Source organism: Acipenser ruthenus, chromosome 1, assembly GCF_902713425.1.
Source record: "Acipenser ruthenus chromosome 1, fAciRut3.2 maternal haplotype, whole genome shotgun sequence".
Lineage (NCBI taxonomy): Eukaryota > Metazoa > Chordata > Actinopteri > Acipenseriformes > Acipenseridae > Acipenser > Acipenser ruthenus.
Genome location: NC_081189.1, coordinates 117,872,159 through 117,895,005, shown reverse-complemented (window position 1 = coordinate 117,895,005; position 22,847 = coordinate 117,872,159). Strand labels below are relative to the sequence as shown.

The following is a 22,847-nucleotide window of genomic DNA, read 5'->3' as shown; positions in this document are numbered from 1 at the left end:
ATAGGTCTCTAAAAAAATAGAGCAGAAAGCTTAAGTATGATAATTACATTTAGACAAATACAGCTATTAATTGATACTTTGAGATTCAACAGATTAAATATGGCATCTTATTCTTCAGTACGGTTTGATTTAAAGCTACATATTGGATTACAGATCACAGGCTATTCTACTCTATGTACTACAAGTTTTTCATCAAAATAATTGTAATAACCCTTTGAATTAAATACAAACAGTAGAGACAGCTGTAAATGTTAACTATTATGATATTGAGGGCTGCAGAGTGGTTTGGATTATACTTCAGGTAATCATTCGGATTAACAAGGTCTACTCTACTGTTTCTGAATGATGACAGTGTGTGAGGAAGTTGTAAACAGAAGATAGAAGATAGTGAAGGACGAGGACAGACCTGAGGTCAGTTACAATTGAAACTGTGCTATTCTCAATGTAATTATAATGATGCCATATAATTGATTGATTACAGTTCAATTACGCATTAATTTGTCATTCGATCATTCTTTTTGTATTTTCAACCACTTTTGGTGAGCCCATTAAATAAAAAATAAAAAAATGGTATATGTTTGTGCATTTGTACCTGTGATTATTGCTGGGTTATTTAGAATAAATCATTACAATTACTACAGGCTCACTGTAGATAACTGTAATTGAATAAAATAGCACTGGAATTGGAATTGCCTCTGGTCAGGGTGGGGAGCTGGCTAACCTGACTGCCCTGGTGGCGGAATCCCTCCTGACCCTCGTGGTAACCGGACGAATATGGAGAGCACGGCCGCTTTGTTTCCTAAGCACGGCTCCAGGGTTATGGGCTTGGGGACGCTCTGTGGAGCAAAGGAGAGACAAGGTCATTAGAAACACAGGTCTACCAACACGACTTTAAAAAATACAAAAATAAATCTTGGCTTGTTGTAACAGGTTATTTTATTTCAATTAGGGATGCAAGTCGGTTATGATTGTTGGTTTTTTTTCTTCAGCTATTTCTGACATCCTAACATTTTTACAGTACCTAAATTCTGAGAGGTTTGCCATTAGCAGCCACAAGCACTACCAGTCCTGCTTGGCAGTGGAAATGGCATTAGAGTTGTTACTCTCTGCACCAGTCATGGCAGGGTCCAGTGTCTGGAGATGTTTGGTTCAGTACTCAAGCACACACTCACACACACGCACTCTCACACACACACACACACACTCTCACGCACAGAGCTGTTTCGTTAACAAACACTCCTTGGGGGATGCTGGGATACAGAAGGTGAAGATTTATGGCCTGAAAACACCGAGTTGATGTGGGGCAGACCCCAGGCAGGAAACAAACACGAGAACATTAAGCCAAGACTACACCATCACACAGACACTTGATGTCATCTGTCATCTATTTTGAAACAAAAAAACCAAACAATTATGTCTATGATATAAATCTCTCAATGCAAACCTTAAAACCTGTTATATACCACAAGATACTGAAAAAGACAGACACAATTCAATACACATCCATGCACATTTGCACACATAAATGATTATCCACATTGACACGACAGACATGCAGAAATATGCCTGTATTTATCTGCAGATCTGCAGATAACTACCTTTTAGATTACTGAATATTTAAAAGTTGAAAGCATACTGTCCGTGTCTTTGGAAATTGTTTGAACAATTGTTTTCAATCAGTGGGGGAAAAAAGACTGTGCACACACACACATACATGCAATAATAGCCACATTTTATGTTTATAGGAAAAAAAACCAACAAGTACTTATTAAATTGAGTAATTTCAACACAGCTCATTTTACTCTGTCAAAATCATAATTCATTTTAACCCAACATCTCCTTTACGGTCCTGTACCATGCTGGATACAGGGGTGATAGAAATGGTCAGCAACTGAAGTAGGCAGATAATAACCAGGGGAGGAGGGAAGACATGGTCTATTCTAATGTAATCCGACACACAAGTGAGACAGCATTGGGTTACTGTGCTACAGTCATTGCATGAAGACGATTTACTCAAAGTGACATACAGAGAGTCTTTAAGGATACAGATACAACTTTATATGAACGCCAACAAACTACGACTTGGTATTACAAGAGAAATACACGTGTCAGCAAAACACAGTTATAAGTAATAAAAATGTGTTCCTGTCTTTCAGTATAAAGAAATATAATACAAAATCTTAATACAGTTTGGACTCCTTATTAGTTTCACAGTGAACTAATAATAATAATAATAATAATAATAATAATAATAATAATAATAATAATAATAATAATAATAATAATAATAATAATAACAACATGCACCTGCATGACTAAAGATGAATGAACTCAAAAAGCATAGCGACTTTATTAGGAACACTAAATACAAACTGGAGGGTAGAAATAGATATGTATCCCTGTTTGAAAGGGGTATGATGGCATTGTCCCCTAGGAGCCCCTATAATACAGCTGGTTCATCTCAAGTTCATTCACAGCTGGAGATCACTGTGACTTTAAAAGTACTCTATGCACATATATCAATGTAAGTGCAACATGTGAACGGATACACCTGAACACCTCGGAGAGTGGTGAGGCTACACAATGGGTTATCAAGTCGCTGATACTGAATCATGGGGATCCACAGAGACCCAACTTGACAGTTTTTAAACTAGATGAGCCTAAATAAATGGGCTCCTCTCATTTGTAATTTTGATAATGTATCTGTCCACCTTTAGACCTATATGTGTCTGTTCTCTTATTCTATCAGCCTATAGAGGATTCAAGCAGACAGTGCTGAATGTAAATGAACCCGCCCACAGGCAGCCATGACCTACAAGCAGTATGATCAGGCTGGGAGAAGCAGGCCACCTTCCCATTCATCACATCCTTTGATTTCTCTCTTACTGCTGATCAGGGTCACACATGCAGACTCACCAATCAGGCCTCCGAGCAGGTGGTTCTTACTTCTTCAGAGGGTTATCAGCTGGTGACAAGAAGCACTGGACTGGAGGAGACTCTTATTTTATTTCTTTATTATTTTCGCTTTGAAGGTCAGACAAAACCTGGTGATTTTTAGTTTTCAAGTCACTGCAGCTTATTTTTGGAGAGACAGATTCTCAAATTACCCACAAAACACACATCATTAATGCCATTGACATTCATGCCCACAACGGATGAAAATTCCAAATTTGAGCCAGTATGCCTTCACATACTGTACCAGATTTTATACTCCCAATAAGCTAAAGATAATTGAACAAAATGCAAGTGTGACAAATTCACAGTTGGACAGGCAAACAGCCCCTATATACCACAAGACTATGATGCGCTTAATACGCTTAACAAATGGACAAGTAGTTATCTAGATATACGCAAAAAGACAGAGCATCCCAGAGAATGTCTCCTACTGGGGTACTAATAAAAGCATACATTGGAGGGCCCATCTCCAAGCACTGGCCAGGGACCACGTGTCAAGGCAAACATTTAAGGTAGCATGACTGCAGGCAACACACAATCAAGTCATCAAAATCCCATACTTCCATCTTTCTTTCCAATCATCCCTTCCATCCCAGTGTGATTAATCTCCCTCTGCGACTCCCTTCTTCACTCATCTGTCTTCCTCGTTTCTATCTCAGTAAACCTCTCTCTGCCTGTATAATCCCCACTGCGTTTCTCAGTCCTGGCCAGTGTTGCACCCGTCTCGTTCTATTTTAAAACAGCAGTTCTGTAGGTTCGTGTTTACTGATATTATTTCTCCTTGACCTGAATGCTGACCCTAGAGATTGCCCGCTGAATCGTAGTGGAGACTCCTCTCACTACTGCACAAGTATGGGTAACGATCCTAATGCAACACAAGTGCTCGGTGCACACCAACGCATGAAACCTTTTCTTCTGAAATGCATTACAATAACCAGACCTATACTTCTGCCCTTCTTAACCTTGTGGGACCCTGGCGATGTGGGTTTATTTGCTAAATATCCTATATAATAAGATTGTGTCAAAAGATGGTGACAAGATGACTAAGAATTATGGTCTTAAACCCTCCCCCCACTTCTCTCAGCTCAAATATTTAAAATGGTGTCTGACCAGTAGAATCCAACAAAGAAAGTTCCAAATTCACACAAGACTGTAGGGCTGTGCTCGAAGGTAGTTTTAAATCTTCGAAGGTTTATCAGGTGGAATTAACGCACTGTATGTTTTCTTTTTTTTTTTCTGTCAACAGAAACCGTTTGACAATGTGTGAATACTATAAAATCACACATTAAATGTCACTCACATGCAAAATGCAATCTTTTGATTTGTATAACGCATATTACGTAAACACAAGTTCTTGTATTAAAATCCACTACTAAATAAGAAAACACAATTGCGTCTGCAGTTTTGGAAGTAATGCTTCCTGCTCTAGAGGGAGAACGACTGCTCAAAACACTGTCAGACCCCCATAGTTATACTGTCAATATTCCTGATGTATGGGCTAACATTACATAAAATCAGCAAACATTTAAACAATAAAACAAGATGATAGAGTCTCCATCTTTAGAACACAGGTCTAGCAGTAGGCATGATATTTTACAGAAAAAAATAACCTTTATTACTTGTTTTTACAATCCATTACCCACACTGTATGCTACCGTATTAGAATTGGGTAGGGGGAAAAAAAAATCTAAAATTGGATCTCGGCTGTTTTTAGCAGGAGACGGCCCAGACAGAGCCAATCAGAAGAGCAGTAATCTGATATCGCTCATTGCTGGTACAAGACAACATCTAAGATATGCTCAAAGGTTACAATGTTGCGGAGTGTCATAGCCGATCTCAGCGAGTCGGTACAAAGTTGAGAATGGTCCACACAGAGAAGAGCTCTATCCACTTTAAAACAGGTCTTTCACCTCACATGGGTAATTTAAATCCAGCAAGGAACTGGATAAGGAAAGGAACATGTGGAACTCACCCCCCTTTCATGCACCATTAGCACTTTTTAAAACATACTAGAAATAGACCATAATACTGCAATGGAAGTAGAGTTTATATTACATCTTTTATTTCACCTGGATGGTACTAGTACTACTGCTGGTAAAAAAAAAAATAAAAAAAAAAAAATAAATAAATAAATTTAAAAAAATGATTCTGTAGTGCTGTAGCAGACAGTGCAGTCAAATCAGGTTATTGCTGGATGTAATATAAATGTTTAAACTTGTTTGAGAAAGTTTCAAGTTAATGTTTTTCTCTCCCCCTCCCCCGCCCCCCACCCCTTGGTCAAAGTAGACAAATGCTGCTTTGTGAAGCCGAGTTGTAAAAATTCCTCTTCAGATCATCTCTTGATAAGCCGACCAAATGCCCTTCATCAGATCATGACCCTTGCTGGACTGATAAAAGCCAGTCCTGAGCTAGGAGGACTGATCAATCAAGTTGACAAGACAAAGGAAATCCGAGTGAACTGTCAATATCGAGCTGTGGGCAAGGCAAAGGCAAACAAATTAACCAGTGTTTAAGCACGTTGCATGACGTTAAACACCACCCATGAATTCAACGGTCTGAAGTTAAGGAAGCTGACTGTAAAATAAATCTGTTCTTAAATCTGCCCTGAAGTGGGAATAGAATCAGACAAGAAAATGGTTAAAATCATGTCCGGAGAAGGCTGATCAGCTCTAAAGGGGGCTCTGCTCTTTGCTCTGCACGGTAAACTCTAACCAGGAAACGGGACAATTGCAAGGACCCACGATGGGCCCTGTCGCAAACTGCTTGGGACCAACTCACACAGAAAGGAACTGAAGAGAAACCAACAGCCGTTCTGATTCCGAGACCTGCATCCCGTACCACAATTCTAACCAAGGTTGTTTAAATGGACTGAAATAACTTTTCAAGTGCACTTGCACTGAGATAATCCAGGTGACTTGTAATCAGAAGGGTACGTAATTAAAAGGACTTGTGTTGTTTCAGTGAAATATTTGAAACACCCACATGTTTGCAGTGGAATAACCCAGACACTTTCTTTAAACTGGGAGTACATCTGATCAACAGATCCCATTCAAGTTGGAAACCTTCCAACAAGCCAAAGATAATGTTGCAGGACTGTTTGAGATCAAGACCCACGCCCCTTTGAAAAGAACCATTTTTTTGTTGCGCGCTGACACAATACAATGCCTATAATGAGCAAAGTACCGTCTTCTTGTCCTTCGGTGGAACGTCAGACCCAGAGAGACGGGAGAAGCTGCTAAGGAGATTGACTCCTTTATTGAAAATCGGTAAGTATTCAACAAATCAAATATTAAAACATTTGAGAAATTAACTGTAGCAAATGCAGTCAAGTTAGTGGATAAATTGTTCTAGGAACCGAATAGAACTTCCTGTTTTAAAAATGTATTGTTTGTTGAAATGTGTAACTCAAAGGAGTTGCCTCAAATGCAGAGAATTTGATCATTGCCCCATTTCTGAGTCAATTTGAATAGAGAATCAATTGAGGTTGATAACATATTGTTTAGTTTGGTAGATCACGCCTAAACTAAATTAGCACGGTAAAACTAATTTGATAAATTAGTTATTGGAATGTTGGATTCTGTTCTGAATGGGAAGTTGAATTAATTCTCATGCATTTTGATTACAACGAGAAACGAGTATTGAAAATACTAATGCAAAGTAGACACTTTGTGTGATCAGCCATAAATTAATATTAGTATATTAACCATGTATGCTAATAATGTTGTGGTCGTGGTAATCGTTTGAGATCAATGAACTGTATACTATTCACGCATATCTCTAACCAATCGCCTTTCCTTTCTGTAATATTAGATTAGTTGTGCGCCCTTTTTCTTAAATAAAATGTTGTTTTATATTTCTGACACGTGTCAATGTCGATTATTGTCAAGGGATCTCTGGTTCTACATGATGTGGAACTCATAAGGTGTGTAATTATATATTATATATATATATACACAGACATGCTCAAATTTGTTGGTACCCTTACAGCTCATTGAAATAATGCTTCATTCCTCCTGAAAAGTGATGAAATTAAAAGCTATTTTATCATGTATACTTGCACGCCTTTGGTATGTCATAGAATAAAGCAAAGAAGCTGTGAAAATAAATGAATTATTGCTTATTCTACAAAGATATTCTAAAATGGCCTGGACACATTTGTTGGTACCCTTTAGAAAAGATAATAAATAATTGGATTATAGTGATATTTCAAACTAATTAGTTTCTTTCATTAGTATCACACACGTCTCCAATCTTGTAATCAGTCATTCAGCCTATTTAAATGGAGAAAAGTAGTCACTGTGCTGTTTGGTATCATTGTGTGCACCACACTGAACATGGACCAGAGAAAGCAAAGGAGAGAGTTGTCTGAGGAGATCAGAAAGAAAATAATAGACAAGCATGGTAAAGGTAAAGGCTACAAGACCATCTCCAAGCAGCTTGATGTTCCTGTGACAACAGTTGCAAATATTATTAAGAAGTTTAAGGTCCATGGAACTGTAGCCAACCTCCCTGGGCGCAGCCGCAAGAGGAAAATCGATCCCAGATTGAACAGAAGGATAGTGCGAATGGTAGAAAAAGAACCAAGGATAACTGCCAAAGAGATACAAGCTGAACTCCAAGGTGAAGGTACGTCAGTTTCTGATCGCACCATCCGTCGCTTTTTGAGCGAAAGTGGGCTCCATGGAAGAAGACCCAGGAGGACTCCACTTTTGAAAGAAAAACATAAAAAAGCCAGACTGGAATTTGCTAAAATGCATATTGACAAGCCACAATCCTTCTGGGAGAATGTCCTTTGGACAGATGAGTCAAAACTGGAGCTTTTTAGCAAGTCATGGGTCCTCCAACAGGATAATGACCCAAAACACACAGCTAAAAGCACCCAAGAATGGAGAAGAACAAAACATTGGACTATTCTGAAGTGGCCTTCTATGAGTCCTGATCTGAATCCTATCGAACATCTATGGAAAGAGCTGAAACTTGCAGTCTGGAGAAGGCACCCATCAAACCTGAGACAGCTGGAGCAGTTTGCTCAGGATGAGTGGGCCAAACTACCTGTTAACAGGTGCAGAAGTCTCATTGAGAGCTACAGAAAATGTTTGATTGCAGTGATTGCCTCTAAAGGTTGTGCAACAAAATATTAGGTTAGCGGTCCCATCATTTTTGTCCATGCCATTTTCATTTGTTTTCTTATTTACAATATTATGTTGAATAAAAAATCAAAAGCAAAGTCTGATTTCTATTAAATATGAAATAAACAATGGTGGATGCCAATTACTTTTGTCAGTTTCAAGTTATTTCAGAGAAAATTGTGCATTCTTCGTTTTTTGTGGAGGGGTACCAACAAATTTGAGCATGTCTGTATGTGTTTGGGTAAAATGAACATTTTTGTTTTATTCTATAAACTACTAACAACATTTCTCCCAAATTCCAAATAAAAATATTGCCATTTAGAGCATTTATTTGCATAAAATGACAACTGGTCAAAATAACAAAAAAGATGCAGTGTTGTCAGACCTCTAAATAATGCAAAGAAAATAAGTTCATATTCATTTTTAAACAACACAATACTAATGTTTTAACTTAGGGAGAGTTCAGAAATCAATATTTGGTGGAATAACCCTGATTTTCAAGAACAGCTTTCATGCGTCTTGGCATGCTCTCCACCAGTCTTTCACATTGATGTTGGGTGACTTTATGCCACTCCTGGCGCAAAAATTCAAGCAGCTCGGCTTTGTTTGATGGCTTGTGACCATCCATCTTCCTCTTGATCACATTCCAGAGGTTTTCAATGGGGTTCAGGTCTGGAGATTGGGCTGGCCATGACAGGGTCTTGATCTGGTGGTCCTCCATCCACACCTTGATTGACCTGGCTGTGTGGCATGGAGCATTGTCCTGCTGGAAAAACCAATCCTCAGAGTTGGGGAACATTGTCAGAGCAGAAGGAAACAAGTTTTCTTCCAGGACAACCTTGTACTTGGCTTGATTCATGCCAAAGCTGCCCGATTCCAGCCTTGCTGAAGCACCCCCAGGTCATCACCGATCCTCCACCACATTTCACAGTGGGTGCGAGACACTGTGGCTTGTAGGCCTCTCCAGGTCTCCGTCTAACCATTAGATGACCAGGTGTTGGGCAAAGCTGAAAATTGGACTCATCTGGGGGTGCTGAAGCAAAGCTGGAATTGGACAGATTTGTCTTTGTGAAGGACGCATGAATCAAGCCAAGTACAAGGTTGTCCTGGAAGAAAACTTGCTTCCTTCTGCTCTGACAATGTTCCCCAACTCTGAGGATTGGTTTTTCCAGCAGGACAATGCTCCATGCCACACAGCCAGGTCAATCAAGGTGTGGATGGAGGACCACCAGATCAAGACCCTGTCATGGCCAGCCCAATCTCCAGACCTGAACCCCATTGAAAACCTCTGGAATGTGATCAAGAGGAAGATGGATGGTCACAAGCCATCAAACAAAGCCGAGCTGCTTGAATTTTTGCGCCAGGAGTGGCATAAAGTCACCCAACATCAATGTGAAAGACTGGTGGAGAGCATGCCAAGACGCATGAAAGCTGTGCTTGAAAATCAGGGTTATTCCACCAAATATTGATTTCTGAACTCTCCCTAAGTTAAAACATTAGTATTGTGTTGTTTAAAAATGAATATGAACTTACTTTCTTTGCATTATTAGAGGTCTGACAACACTGCATCTTTTTTGTTATTTTGACCAGTTGTCATTTTATGCAAATAAATGCTCTAAATGGCAATATTTTTATTTGGAATTTGGGAGAAATGTTGTTAGTAGTTTATAGAATAAAACAAAAATGTTCATTTTACCCAAACACATACAGACATGCTCAAATTTGTTGGTACCCCTCCACAAAAAACGAAGAATGCACAATTTTCTCTGAAATAACTTGAAACTGACAAAAGTAATTGGCATCCACCATTGTTTATTTCATATTTAATAGAAATCAGACTTTGCTTTTGATTTTTTATTCAACATAATATTGTAAATAAGAAAACAAATGAAAATGGCATGGACAAAAATGATGGGACCGCTAACCTAATATTTTGTTGCACAACCTTTAGAGGCAATCACTGCAATCAAACGTTTTCTGTAGCTCTCAATGAGACTTCTGCACAGTGGGTAGTTTGGCCCACTCTTCCTGACCAAACTGCTCCAGCTGTCTCAGGTTTGATGGGTGCCTTCTCCAGACTGCAAGTTTCAGCTCTTTCCATAGATGTTTGATAGGATTCAGATCAGGACTCATAGAAGGCCACTTCAGAATAGTCCAATGTTTTGTTCTTATCCATTCTTGGGTGCTTTTAGCTGTGTGTTTTGGGTCATTATCCTGTTGGAGGACCCATGACCTGCGACTGAGAGAGCTTTTTGACACTGGGCAGTATGTTTCGCTCCAGAATGCCTTGATAGTCTTGAGATTTCATTGTGCCCTGCACAGATTCAAGGCACCCTGTGCCAGGCGCAGCAAAGCAGCCCCAAAACATAACCGAGCCTCCTCCATGTTTCACTGCAGGTATGGTGTTCTTTTCTTTGAAAGCTTCATTTTTTCGTCTGTGAACATAGAGCTGATGTGACTTGCCAAAAAGCTCCAGTTTTGACTCATCTGTCCAAAGGACATTTTCCCAGAAGGATTGTGGCTTGTCAGTATGCATGTTAGTATGTTTCTTTCAAAAGTGGAGTCCTCCTGGGTCTTCTTCCATGGAGCCCACTTTCGCTCAAAAAGCGACGGATGGTGCGATCAGAAACTGACGTACCTTCACCTTGGAGTTCAGCTTGTATCTCTTTGGCAGTTATCCTTGGTTCTTTTTCTACCATTCGCACTATCCTTCTGTTCAATCTGGGGTCGATTTTCCTCTTGCGGCTGCGCCCAGGGAGGTTGGCTACAGTTCCATGGACCTTAAACTTCTTAATAATATTTGCAACTGTTGACACAGGAACATCAAGCTGCTTGGAGATGGTCTTGTAGCCTTTACCTTTACCATGATTGTCTATTATTTTCTTTCTGATCTCCTCAGACAACTCTCTCCTTTGCTTTCTCTGGTCCATGTTCAGAGTGGTGCACACAATGATACCAAACAGCACAGTGACTACTTTTCTCCATTTAAATAGGCTGAATGACTGATTACAAGATTGGAGACATGTGTGATACTAATAAAAGAAACTAATTAGTTTGAAATTTCACTATAATCTTTTCTAAAGGGTACCAACAAATGCGTCCAGGCCATTTTGGAATATCTTTGTAGAATAAGCAATAATTCATCTCTTTTCACAGCTTCTTTGCTTTATTCTATGACATACCAAAGGCATGCAAGTATACATGATAAAATAGCTTTTAATTTCATCACTTTTCAGGAGGAATGAAGCATTATTTCAATGAGCTGTAAGGGTACCAACAAATTTGAGCATGTCTGTACCTATAAATAGTAAAACCAGAGAAACTGATAATTTTTCAGTGGTCTCTTAATTTTTTCCAGAGCTGTATATATATTACACACACACACACACACACACACACAAACACACACGCTCTGCAAAGATTGCTATGGTTTGTTTACAATAGGTTTGAAATGGCAGTAATTACCCCTGAAAGCATGGTGTGTTAATTGCATTACCACATAATTAGATGTTAGCTATATAAATGCTTTCTGCAGGGCTCAGAAGAAACTCTCCTCTAGAACTTGCTTGTCAGTGGTTTTTAAAGATTTAAAAAGCGGCAGAAGACAATTCTAAAACTGGGTAACATTTTACATCGTGTCTTACTACACTAATAACAATGTGACTGCATGTGAGGTACACAGTAAATTACACTGCTAATACATAACCACCTGTGTTAATACAGTGCAATTACTACAAGACACCAGCAACTGCCAACATTTTTCATTTTGCAATTCAGCATGCTACTGCATTGTAATAACACACCCATGTGTGTAATTACTGTGTTATTACAGTGTATAGCATATGCCCCCCATTAGAACACATTAGTAGCAACTACACTTCTAACTATGTCAAGAGTGTATATCTTGCAGTCTGAATGTCAACACCACCACATTCTGAATGTTTAAACCACAAAAGGACCCCCTAAGGGTTTAAATCAATACATTATCTTATTGATTATATTTAGGACTTCTGGTTTTCGTTTTTTATTTTCCATCTCTCTCCCTCCCTTTAAACCTTAATTAATAGTTGTTAAACCTTAACTGAATACCAGATTGTTTAAATTAGAGACGCACTATTAGAAACTAACGCAGTGGAAATAAATAAACTGAATTCAGCAATTAAAGCCAGAACGAAATGCAGGTTCAAATCAATGCACGTCATTTGTCAACTCAAATTTAAGATAGAGAGGGTAAAAAGAAACAACTTCCTTTGGTAATTAGTGTTTGATTAAGAAAGCGAATCGGCTCAAAATATGTTTAAAGGGACATCACGTGATCAGAAATAAAACCAGAAAACTAGCAGCCCTAATTATATTATCCATCTGTTTTTTTGTTTATTTAGAATTTAACAACTGTTTAAGTGGTTTGGTGGCTACCTCTGATCATGTTTAGTGCATTTCCCTTGCACAGACCTAGAACTATTGTGTAATTACTGTGTTCCAGTGAAAAAAGGAGCTCCTCCAATAGTGGAGGTGAACCATACCTTAATGCTCCCACCAATGAGGTCGGGTGGCTCATCATCTGTTTCCAAAGCAACGTTGATGGTGGCGAAGGGGCGGCTGGCCATCTGCTGCATCTCACGCAGGAGTTGCTACGGAAACAAGTAGTGCAAAGTTAGAGGGTGGAGAGTGGATGTTCCAACCCTAACCGAGCAGACTCCAACACATGGCTTACAGGATTAACCGGTGCAAGCTAAAGAATCTTACACACTGTACATTCACTTTATTAGTGTAGTCTGCTCCCTTCCACTGTCAAAAGCACAGTGAGCATGGGGCTATCAATAAAACTGTGGATCTAAATAGCTTTACCCTTTGGCTCTGCACTAACCTGCCTTAGGTTTCCCACAACCCAACCCAACCCAATCCAATCCATCCCAACCTCAGGCCAAGTGATTTTATGACCCCATAAAAACAACTCTAAAAAATGATTTAAACACATAGTAGAAAACAGGTCTGTATTGGAGAGTTTAAGGACAGCAGCATTGATCTTCATTTCAAGATACACCGCCAGTCCATTTTCCAGGGCTAGTGTTTGTGTTTATTGTGAATGGCTGTTCTTTTGCCTCTTGTTTTACTGCTGTGATTATCTGTAGTGTCCTTCACAATGCTTCCGGTGATTACCCATCAGGATTTAGCAGCTCATGTTGTTCATTTAGGTAAACTCATCAACAGAATTCCCCCTGGGTTCTCCAGTGCATGCAGGGTAACCCTGAGTGCTCCCTGTTTTTGCTCACTTTCATTTGCTTGCATGGCTAGTTCAGATAATGAAGTGAATGATCGGCGTCTGGATAAAGCAATTTGCACTGCCGTCTTCAGCATTACTACTTGAAATCTGCTTGTCTACGACCTCTCATATGAAGGACACTAGAGTTGTTTACATAGGCTGAGACTGACTCGCAGTGGTCACAAGCCCAGCAGTATAAAGATACTACTGTAAGGGAATTAATCTGATGTCTGCACACAATACCAAATGCTAAATTAGCAAGTTTCCATTTATTGATTTCAATATTCAAAAGTTACACACATATAGATTAAACACACATATAGATTAAACATGCACCGGAAATCAGTGATCGGTTACCTAATGTTCTGGGAGATAGCTCGGGTACAGAGATGGTCTGGCATCAGGAGAGGATTCAGGTTTAGCTTACCTAACTGTGTTTGTAGCTGAACTTTGTGAGCTCTGCTTACACTGTTTTCCTAACAATATCTAAACACCATCAGTTTCTTGGTGTGAATTACAACATTGTGCCAGACACAGAGCACACAGCATGGTCAGATCAGTAGCCCAGTTTATTAAGTCCTTGTGTCGAGGAGAAACCCAGCTCTCTGTTGATAACAGCACACCTTGCAGCTGTGCTCAGCATAGTGCTCTCACAATATACATGTTAAACCTGTGATGACCCCTACATTACCACTACTACTAATAATAAATTCACTTTTGTTTCTTTTATCTCCAACACAGCTTTCTGAAAATATGAGCTTGCACAGTGTGAGCTGTCCATCAATTGGACTACTCCAATAAGGTACAGTGGCTCTCAAAAAGTATTCACCCCCCCTTGGACTTTTCCACATTTTATTGTGTTACAACATGGAATCAAAATGGATTTAATTAGGAGTTTTTGCCACTGATCAACACAAAAAATGTCCATAATGTCAAAGTGAAAAATAAAATCTACAAATTGTTCTAAATTAATTACAAATACAAAACAGAAAATAATTGATTGCATAAGTATTCACCCCCTTGAGTCAATATTTGGTAGAGGCACCTTTGGCAGCAATTACAGCCATGAGTATTTGGATAAGTCTCTACCAGCTTTGCACATCTGGACACTGCAATTTTTGCCCATTCTTCTTTGCAAAATTGATCAAGCTCTGTCAAGTTATTATTATTATTATTATTATTTATTTCTTAGCAGACACCCTTATCCAGGGCGACTTACAATTGTTACAAGATTTCACATTATACATTATTTCACATTATACAGATATCACATTATTTTTACATACAATTACCCATTTATACAGTTGGGTTTTTACTGGAGCAACCTAGGTAAAGTACCTTGCTCAAGGGTACAGCAGCAGTGTCCCCCACTGGGGATTGAACCCACGACCCTCCGGTCAAGAGTCCAGAGCCCTAACCATTACTCCACACTGCTGCCCGGTTGGATGGGGACCTATGGTGAACAGCAATTTTCAACTCTTTCCACATATTCTCAATTGGATTGAGGTCCGGGCTTTGACTGGACCACTCCAGGACATTGACCTTTTTGTTTTTAAGCCACTCGAGTGTAGCTTTGGCTGTATGTTTGGGGTCATTGTCTTGCTGGAAGATGAATCTTCAACCGAGTCCCAGGTCTCTTGCAGACTTCAGCAGGTTTTCCTTCAGGATTTCTCTGTACTTTGCTGCATCCATTTTGCCCTCTATCTTCACAAGCTTTCCAGGCCCTGACGCAGAGAAGCATCCCCATAGCATGATGCTGCGACCACCATGCTTCATGGTAGGGATGGTGTTCTCAGGATGTGTTAGGTTTGAGCCAAACATAGGGCTTAGCGTTGAGGCCAAAAAGCTCTATTTTGGTCTCATCACACCATAGAATCTTCTTCCACTTGGTCTCAGAGTCTCCCACATGCCTTCTGGCAAACTCTAGCCGAGATTTGATGCAAGTTTTTTTCAACAATGGCTTTCTTTTTGCCACTCTCCCATAAAGGCCAGTTTTGTGAAGCACCCGGGCTATTGTTGCCATATGCACAGTGTCTCCCAGCTCAGCCGTGGAAGACTGTAACTCCTTTAGAGTTGCCATAGGCCTCTTGGTGGCCTCCTTGACTACTGCCCTTCTCGCCCGGATACTCAGTTTTTTAGGACGACCTGTTCTAGACAGATTCACAGTTGTGCCATATTCTCTCCATTGCTTAATAATGGACTTTACTGTGCTCCGGGGGATATTCAATGCCTTGGAAATGTTCTTATATCCCACCCCTGATTGGTGCTTTTGAAGAACCTTATTCCAGATTTGCTTTGAATGTTCCTTTGTCTTCATGATGTAGTTTTTGTTAGTAAATGTACTAACCAACTGTGGGACCTCCCAGAGACAGGTGTATTTAACCTGAAATCATGTGAAACACCTTAACTGCACACAGGTGGACTCCATTCAACTAATTATGTGACTTCTAAAGACAATTGGTTGCACCAGAGCTTATTTAGGTGTGTCAAGGGGGTGAATACTTATGCACTCAATTATTTTCTGTTTTATATTTGTAATTTAGAACAAGTTGTAGATTTTATTTTTCACTTTGACATTATTGACTTTTTTGTGTTGATCAGTGGCAAAAACTCCTAATTAAATCCATTTTGATTCCATGTTGTAACACAATAAAATGTGGAAAAGTCCAAGGGGGGTGAATACATTTGAGAGCCACTGTATTTATACTGTTGCAGCTTCAAAAATAAATGCAAGCCATGCTAAACACAAGCCATTGCAACAAAGACACCATCTGATGTATTACTACGACTACTAGTACATACTGTGTTCACAATGTTGGCACTGTTTCCATTGACCAATATCTCTCCATTTTTAACTGGGCTCACACATGGTGCTAATACTCTGTAATCTAGGTTGCTGGTAAATAGCAGGAGGCTTAATCACAACTTGCAATTCACAAGCAGCTGTTTGTATTGTTTAAACAGTTAACTCACATCAATTACAAAATGGGCAAAAGCAAAAAATGTCCCAATTGTAATTCTGTGGCTGAGGCTAGCAAAGTAATTTAACACTGAAGGGCCATCCATTCCAGTGTCCTTGGTACAAATCGCAGCTCTTTCTGCTTGGGGACATCATTTGTCGTCCTCCCCCTCCCGTTGTATGAAACCATAAAAATAGATTATCACAACAAGTATACTTTTAAAACAAAACCAGAATCTTACCAGAAAAAAAACTTACAATTCTGTATCACTTTGAAACAGAATGGACATTATTTATAAACCAGAAAGAGAAATGTTTTATGAAACATTCTAATCAAATGACACCTTCTATATATGAATCCCCCCAGGTGTTGACATTTAAGCCACTCCAAGCAGCTGGTTCTATCTGTGTTCACAAGCTTTTCCTATTCAAGATAGACACAGCGCAATGCACAGTTATTGAGCCAACCCTCACATTACACTACAACCTGGCAATGCGGCACATAGCTACATTGCCTCAGTGATAGTAGAACTGATCTCTGGCAGTCACTGATATAATACATACAATTTAAATGAGTTGCTTTAGAAAAAAAAACAGAACATTTATTTGTGTTACTTGATGTACAAATCTGTGTTAAAGAGCCTGGTTACAGCCTTGGTGCGGATTACATTTCTCTTTTTGAAAGTCCTTTCTACGTCGTACAATTCAATTAGCAGATCAAAAATGAGTAGACAGTCTAAACAGTGCCAGTTCTGGGTATTACTGGCAAGAGCACACCGATTCTGAAAATCAGACAGGTTTAGTGTATTAAACTGAAGACTGCATGCATATCTTGCAATTAAACTGGACTGGATGTGCAGCACTAGTTTTTATTTAAAAAAACATGACAGGATGTTTTACACCTAAAAAGTAATACTGTACAGTAGCAAGGGACATTTGGACAAAGTTAACCCTAATCAATATTGAAAACACAGCACAGAAACCAGCAGGACCAGAGGACTTGAAATTAAGTGGAGAGAGACTTAGGGCAGAGGGGAAGAGACACTTCCTGACACAGAGTGTGGAGGGGATGGAATGGGCTACCTAGTCACGTTGTTGATGCTGAATCACTGTGATCCTTTAAGACCAACTTGACAGTGTTGTAATCAAACAGCTACAAAGAACCTGACAAGCATTGATGGGCTGAATGACCTCCTCTCGCTTCTAAAAGTTTAGTTTTTTGGTTTTTTTTACAAATGAAATGATTATCTATAGGTTTCTGCAATACAATTTTGTGGACACAGCCTAAAACGATAAATTCATTCACCATGCTCGCACTAGCACCCAGACCTTTTGCTCAGTACAGACACATCCTCAAAAGGAGTGCTAGTCAGCAGTATCTGGTTTTGTGTGGCTGAAACGATTCTGAGTTTGGATCCCACACTGCACTGGATCAAAAGACAAAGAGCAGGCACCTGTAACATGTTTTGAAGCATTGATGTACAGGCAACCCTCTTTATACCGCCTGGTAAGGGCCATGGGCAAAAACGGGCAATAAGCGAGGGTGGCGTTATAGTGAGGTTCAAAATGTTCGCAATATTCAAAACGTTTTATTTTTTTAGTTATACAATTACAGTATCTCCAGGCCATTTTAATAAAACAATCTTTTTTTAAAACTACAGTACTAGTTCTTAACACATTAGGTCTACTAGTGACATTTTATTACCTTTTCCCATCTGTATGAAACATACATGGTTACTTTTGAGGAGCAGTTTATACTTAAAATAATAAAAGTAAAAAAATACACACTCATTTAGTGTCAAATCACCAACAATTCCATAAAAAGAAAAAAAAAAAGAGTACGATTTATTTATTTATTTATTGATTTATTGATTTATTTACTGTACTGGTCATTTGAACTTTACTGTTTGAGGCGCGACTGTAAGCCTGCTGAATACTATCCCCCATTGAACGATGCCCTGTATTTATTTCACAAAGCAATTTAAGCTTCACAGCATTCTTTTTTAAGCAGTTAAAAAAAAACGTTGAATATATACAGGGAAACACTTTTTTAGCGAAAAGTAAATATAAATATAAGCCATTTGTTTTTATCCATTAGAATGTCTCCAATTGTCCTTTGATTAACAGTATATGCCGCACTTAGGTGTGAAAACATTTGCGGGAAACCACAATGCTTATATTTACGTTTGCTTGGCTTGGGAAGTTGGCGGGTAGCAGACAGCGGGGTGGCCACAGAACAGGTAAAAATAGCTGTTTTTATATTGGTGACATTTGTTCAGCGAGAATAGCTGGCGGTATGCGAGGGGGGCGTTATAAAGGGGGGGTGGTCTAACACAGGACAACTCTACTAAATCAGTTGACAAACTCCACTCTGCTCAGGGCACAAAGCGCTAATGGAGCCAAGCGGCAGAGTCCAGACAGTTCATTTAAGGGGCAGCCTCCCTGACTCAATGCACTCCAATAATTGCACCAATTCGTATTAATCAAAAGCAGATTAAGAGACTAAAGAGACTAAATCACTGTCACATCAGAGGGGATGAACTCTGGTGGATTCAGCTGTTGTTTCAACACAGTAATAATACTCAATTGCTTATTTCACTAACATGCTCTACTAGATTTGGTTTCCCCACCATGGCACTCCTGGGAGCAGTCATTTACCTGGGGGTTGCTTACCGCACCCTTGCACAGTTCAGCATCTCATCCAGATACACTACAGCATACTCCCTAAAGGCAACTGCAACACCACAATATCCAGTACCTTCTTTTCTGGCTATTGACTTTATAATACAGCGGAATTACTGTGTAATGGTTTTCAATTCATGAATATATATTTTTAATTAGTTCTATGAATTTTTTACAGACTTAAATGTAAAGGTACCAATACTTTTATCATGAACAACAATAAAAGTTTGTTAAACTATGAGACATTTTTAATTATCGTATATTAAGTGTAGGGTGCCAATACTTTTGTCTCATCTCTTGGGGGTTTCAAATGGAATACACTAGCATTGTTATAGCTCAAGAAGCGACAACTAAGAAAAACGTTTCCCCCCATAAAATCTGATATCATTAATCGTCTAACATTTTTAGATCTGTACGGGACCCTGCCACTGCAGCTGTAATGCAGTATAAATGACAACACAACTGGCAAGATCATAATTCAAGCATTTTGCTCCCTCAACCTATAGAAAATGACTACAGCACAAGAAAGCGCACTATGAAAGAAAGCGACGAGCCCTTGGGACAGGGTAAAAATCAATAAAGTAAACGTTTCTACCCTTGTAGGACTGTGGGGGGTTCGGTAAACAGGGCTGCCAGCTCTGCTTTGCTGTCCAAACCTGATCAGCTTTTCAACCAGTTGGCTAGATTCTCCCTTCCTTGTGATTTAAAACATACAGCACAGCAAGGGGTTGTCTAAAATCCACCTTTAGGGAAAAAATACTCTAACAATGTTGTTACACTGTACATGGATGATAAAGATTAGCATGTTGAGACCAATACTATGTACACATGTGTATTAACATAATGGTACAGTGTCAGTGTGGCGGAGTGTCCCGCCCCTATTTATTATTATTTGTATTTTTGTTTGCGGCGCTTGTAAAAGCGCCGCGTCTTTTTATTATATTTAAAAACCCCGTGAGGATGCATGGCTGATCAGCTACTGATTATTTAACTAGCTGACAGTCATGCATCCTTACCAAACGCGTGCAGACTCTGGCCGAGGGATAAAAAGATAAATTAACAACTAGTTAATCCCTCGGCCAGAGTATATAAACCTGCAGCTCTCTGCACTCGAGGTTGGGTGTACAGAGGAGAGCACGGGCAGCAACAAGATCTTTTTTTCCAGCGTGATCGATACGTGCTTCATTATTATGGCAAATTTTTATAGTTTTTTTTTTATAGCACTCCTAGGTACTTCATCTTGTGCATCTCAAATACACCCCTCAATTCCCCTAAAGATCTAGCCTTGCAAAGCTGCTGATTTAAAAAAACAAACAAACAACCAAGACACAATATACTTATCCCGTATTATTATCATTATTATTATTATTAAGATGCCAGTGCTAGGAGATTGAGATTTTAAAGGTGAAAGCAAACGCCATTATTTCCATGAATGTACATCTGTAGTATTGGAACTGTTCCGTTTCTTCATGAAGCTGGGCTGAGGAATGTGTTAACGAGCTGGATTGCAGCGTGTGCCACTACAGCTTGTGCGTTCAACTCAAAGTTAAAGTGACTCGGTTTCACTTGAGCAGAACTTGTAAAGGGAGAACCCAAACCAGCCTAAGGCTATTTAGCAAATGAGCCTTGACAAGGTGTTTGCTGACCTTGGTGTATTGCATGGTCTTCATAATTGTATTAACAGTCTATTGCTTTACACTGCCCATATAGGAATTGTATGTGCATTATACTTCAGCAAGTCCTTCAACAGCCAGGTTGTAAAAAGCAATTGTGAAAATAAACCAAAACTGTGTTTGACTGCCTACTACAAACTCAATGTATTCAAGGCTGTTCTTTGAACCTAGAACGGATGCTGCAAAGCGTATGCAGGGATGACAATACATCCACTTTTTTTTTTTTTTTATTATTTTTTACTGTACCTGAGCGGAGCCTTGATGAAATGTGCAATGGGGGTTAAATCGATCTGGTGCAGATACCGGAGAGCACTTCAGAGGAAGCGAGGATTAGAAGTTATCTTGTTTTATTTCATTTAATGGCGGTGTAGAGTGAGAGTCAATCTGGTGTCATTAGTGCTGCAATGAATTCCTGAAGTGACCCGACCCCATCACTTAAAAAAGCACCAGGGGGAAAAGGTGGTTGGAATAAATAAGAGTAGAGAAATGGCATTAAAACAGCAGACGGTCCCCAGCAGAATTTCAAACAGGGCTCTGCCTCAGACATTAAAGAAGCCATGTCATTCTTAACTTTTCTTACAAATGCACAAGGCACTGATGCATTTCCTTTTACTGTGAAACACCTTTCATTCCCCAAGGACATCTGCAAAATGCACCTTCGCAACATCGTAGCAAAGACCTTAGAATTCTGTTTGCCAAGTCAAATCACTGACAAGAACCACAAACTAAAATTATTTAATACAATTATGATGTATTATCGGTTCATTGTAACAGAATGTACTAAGAACAGGAGGCCAGTCAGCCCATCTTGCTCGTTTGGTTGTTAGTAGCTTATTGATCCCAGAATCTCATCAAGCAGCTTCTTGAAGGATCCCAGGGTGTCAGCTTCAACAACATTACTGGGGAGTTGGTTCCAGTCCTTCACAATTCTCTGTGTAGAAAAGTGCCTGCTATTTTCTGTTCTGAATGCCCCTTTATCTAATCTTCAGTTGTGACCACTGGTCCTTGTTTCTTTTTTCAGGTCAAAAAAGTCCCCTGGGTCGACATTGTCTATACCTTTTAGGATTTTGAATGCTTGAATCAGATCACCGCGTAGTCGTCTTTGTTCAAGACTGAATAGATTCAATTCTTTTAGCCTGTCTGCATACAACATGCCTTTCAAACTCTGGATAATTCTGGTTGCTCTTCTTTGCACTCTTTCTAGAGCAGCAATATCCTTTTGTAACAAGGTGACCAGAACTGAACACAATATTCTAGGTGAGGTCTTACTAATGCATTGTAAAATTAACATTACTTCCCTTGATTTAAATTTAACACTCCTCACAATATAGCCGAGCATCTTGTTGGACTTTTTTTTATAGCTTCCCCATATTGTCTAGATGAAGACATTTCTGAGTCAATATAAACTCCTTTTAAATAAAGGTCTTTTTCATAGATTCCTTCTTCAATTTAAGTATCTCCCATATGATATTTATAATGCACATTTTTATTGCCTGCGTACAATACTTTACACTTTTCTCTATTAAATGTCATTTGCCATGTGTCTGCCCAGTTCTGAATGCTGTCTAGATCATTATGAATGACCTTTGCTGCTGCAACAGTGTTTGCCACTCCTCCTATTTTTGTGTCGTCTGCAAATTTAACAAGTTTGCTTACTATACCAGAATCTAAATCATTAATGTAGATTAGGAATAGAAGAGGACCTAATACTGATCCCTGTGGTACACCACTGATTACCTCACTCCATTTTGAGGTTTCTCCTCTAATCAGTACTTTCTGTCTTCTACCTGTTAACCACTCCCTAATCCATGTGCATGTATTTCCTTGAATCCCTACTGCGTTCAGTTTGAGAATTAATCTTTATGCGGGACTTTGTCAAAAGCTTTTTTGAAATCTAAATAAACCATGTTGTATGCTTTGCAATTATCCATTGTCGATGTTGCATCCTCAAAAAAATCAAGCAGGTTAGTTAGACACGATCTCCCTTTCCTAAAACCATGCTGACTGTCTCCCAGGATATTGTTACCATATAGGTAATTTTCCATTTTGGATCTTATTATAGTTTCCATAAGTTTACATATAATGGAAGTCAGGCTTATTGGTCTGTAGTTACCTGGTTCGGTTTTCTGTCTCCCTTTTTGTCTATATGTCTATATTCTATATATCAATATTCTTTTTTTAATAAA

The 22,847-nt window shown here is 39.2% G+C and overlaps 1 protein-coding gene across 1 annotated transcript in view; it reads right to left on the bottom strand.

The window, feature by feature from the left end:
- Positions 1–22,847, bottom strand: part of LOC117421330 (attractin-like) — a 151,720-nt gene that overhangs the window by 5,811 nt on the left and 123,062 nt on the right. Inside the window, exons 27-28 of the mRNA XM_034035579.3 lie at positions 12,608–12,715; positions 722–836 (exon numbers count right to left, since the gene is read on the bottom strand). Of these exons, the coding sequence (XP_033891470.3) occupies positions 722–836; positions 12,608–12,715 (223 nt within the window). The remainder of the gene's footprint in view (positions 1–721; positions 837–12,607; positions 12,716–22,847) is intronic.